The 3,110-nt window shown below is 29.5% G+C and overlaps 1 protein-coding gene across 1 annotated transcript in view; it reads left to right on the forward strand.

Moving 5' to 3' along the window:
• Positions 1-1,319: 1,319 nt before the first annotated feature.
• LOC135213961 (cuticular protein 47Eg-like) overlaps positions 1,320-3,110 on the forward strand; it is a 2,986-nt gene continuing 1,195 nt past the window's right edge. The window contains exons 1-2 of the mRNA XM_064248043.1: positions 1,320-1,397; positions 2,576-2,703. Coding sequence (XP_064104113.1) covers positions 1,386-1,397; positions 2,576-2,703 — 140 coding nt within the window. The 5' untranslated portion in view covers positions 1,320-1,385. The remainder of the gene's footprint in view (positions 1,398-2,575; positions 2,704-3,110) is intronic.

Here is a 3,110-nt window from a genome sequence, read left to right on the forward strand (position 1 = left end):
CGTTCCAATAGACTTGACGTGGAAAGTTCAGGAGAGAGAAAGAGAGAGAGAGAGAGAGAGAGAGAGAGAGAGAGAGAGAGAGAGAGAGAGAGAGAGAGAGAGAGAATTGTACCCCATCATCATAAGTATTGTAGATTCTTCAGTAATCATTGTAAATTTACGTAAACACCTAACTCCAAAATAACAGTCTGTAGACTTTGGGATAAATCACTTGTGAATTTTGACATAAGACAAAGGATTCGTCAGTGAAGACTAATTTAGTACCGTATAAGAAAATATACGGTTTCAAAAGGACTATCTGTATATCTTGAAAACCAAACAAAATATTTGTTCTGAAACATTTAGTCATGAAAGAACTGATGGTTGCAAATGAAAAATATGCAAATTACTTTTTTTAAAGGTTTCTTAAGTCTTTTAGCAAGTGATTTAGCCCGTGAAAATATTCTTGAAATGATATTTTGAACTCAATTTAGCAAGTAAACTTTAGGTTCAGCTCCACAACAGATGTACAGAATTGTTTATGAGAAATTCTTTGGGCATTTTGATCTAAATTCAGATTTTAACGTTCAAAAGCATATAATTTATATTGCCTATCGTTGACCTCGTATGTGAAAGGTTTGATAATTTTTTTTATAAATACCCCCTCCCCAAAAAACCTGTCATTTGACATTTAGTGAAAGGGCAGTTTTCAGTATTGTTTCTGAAATATGCAGTTTAATTCAATACGCTCCTTGAAAGAATTTTGTTGCGTAAGAATAAGTTTTTTTTTTATTTATGGTGATGTATGTTTATGAAAAATATTTAGAATACCTATAAATATTAGATGAATAATTACACTTGGTAAAGGAAGTATGCTGAATAAGACAACATATTAATGTATCAAGGTGTATGTATAATGAGTGAAGACAGAATGCAAAGAATAATTAAACAAATAAATAAAGAGAAACAATGCAATTTTCTGAATAAAAAAGAAAGGCAGATCCCAGAAATAGAAGAAATGAAATGACTAAAAAGATCAATAAAAGAGAAAAAAGCGATTTTCTGTATAAAAAAAAAACTGAGACCAAATATCAAAAGGGAAAGTATACAGTCTCAACACACCAGGAAAATTGAACGTTCGAGCTCTCTAAACTTCTAAAAATGATACTAAATTGAAACCTTCCGACAAGAGAAGAGTCTGAACCGCTGGATTTCGCGCGATGACCTACATCCATGCTTTCTGTTTTTCTTTAGATGGAAGGTAAGGGGAAAGGTAAGAGTGAGCTTGGGTCATGATGATAGGGTGTGGCAATGTTTGCTTGCTATATATATGTAAGTCCCAGAAAACCTTTGGGTCAGTCATCGGTATTCGCCACTGGGTCTCTGTACAATAAACAGCCAAAATCATGAAGCTTTTCGTAAGTTATTTTGTTTGTAGGAGATAGCATAATATTGTGTATAAATATGTATACATAGATGTTATATATATATATATATATATATATATATATATATATATATATATATATACATATATTATACATACATACATACATATATATATAGATATATATATATATATATATATATATATATATATATATATATATATATATATACTGTCGTGCGTGCGTAATATGTGCAAAGCATACATATACAATTTCAGTGCAAATGTTGTAAAGAGGAATATTACTAAAATACAGTAATTTTAATGATTATTTCTAAACTAACTTGGTATCAAACGAATACCTTTGGTTATCAACTTAACCTGAGTGAGTTATCAGTGATTCAGTAATTAACGTCAGTGAAACAGTGGAAGCTTGACACCAATGAGTAAACAAGAGAGAGAGAGAGAGAGAGAGAGAGAGAGAGAGAGAGAGAGAGAGAGAGAGAATAACTGGTTTTAATAAAAGGAATTAAGATCAATATAATCTTGTCTGTAAATTGCATAACAATTATAATCAGTTAAAGTTTAAAATGCTGGCTAAATTGGAGAGAGAGAGAGAGAGAGAGAGAGAGAGAGAGAGAGAGAGAGAGAGAGAGAGAGAGAGAGAGAGAATAATGGGTTTTAATAAAAGGAATTAAGATCAATATAATATTGTCTGTAAAATGCATAACAATTAGAACAAGTATAATTTTAAAAAGCTGAGTAAATTGGAGAGAGAGAGAGAGAGAGAGAGAGAGAGAGAGAGAGAGAGAGAGAGAGAGAGAGAATGGCTTTTAAAATGAATTAAGATAAATATCACCTTGTCTATAAAATGCACAAATATTGAAAGAGAGAGAGAGAGAGAGAGAGAGAGAGAGAGAGAGAGAGAGAGAGAGAGAGAATAATTGGCATTTGAAAAATGGATAAAGAGCAATATAATCTTATCTATAAAATGCAAGGTAAATATTAATAGAGTAATTAATGAAATAAGTTCTCAAATTCAATTAAATTTGTTCTATTATTTTTGTATTATTTTTATCTTCCTTTTCACCTAAATTTTATCTTAAGCCTATTCTTTTTTGACCTTCAAAAAATTTCTGAAAAACAAAATTAGATAAATAAATGTGTAATAATCTGGATCATTTACCTTTTATATATTTTTTCTTCCAGTTGCTTGTAGCCCTCGGCCTCGTCGCCCTGGCAAGCGCTCGGCCCGACTCGGTTCTCAATCTTGACCTCGATGGGATCCACCACGATCAGGACCTGGAGGATGGAGAAGTTGTCAGTGGGACTTACAGGTTAGATATAAATTAATTAAGAAACTTCCTCTCTCTCAGCTTACAGGTTAGATAAACAATAATTAAGTAAACTCCTACTCTCTCTCTCTCTCTCTCTCTCTCTCTCTCTCTCTCTCTCTCTCTCTCTCTCTATATATATATATATATATATATAGATATATATATATATATATATATATTATATATGTATATATATATATATATCTATATATTATATATATATATATATATATATATATATATATATATATATATATATATAATATATATTATATGTATGTATATGTATGTATACACATATAAATATAAATATCTGTATATATATATATATATATATATATATATATATATATATATATATATATATATATATATATGTATATATATATATACTTATATATATTATA

The sequence above is a fragment of the Macrobrachium nipponense genome, chromosome 19 (assembly GCF_015104395.2).
Source record: "Macrobrachium nipponense isolate FS-2020 chromosome 19, ASM1510439v2, whole genome shotgun sequence".
NCBI classification, from domain to species: Eukaryota; Metazoa; Arthropoda; class Malacostraca; order Decapoda; family Palaemonidae; genus Macrobrachium; species Macrobrachium nipponense.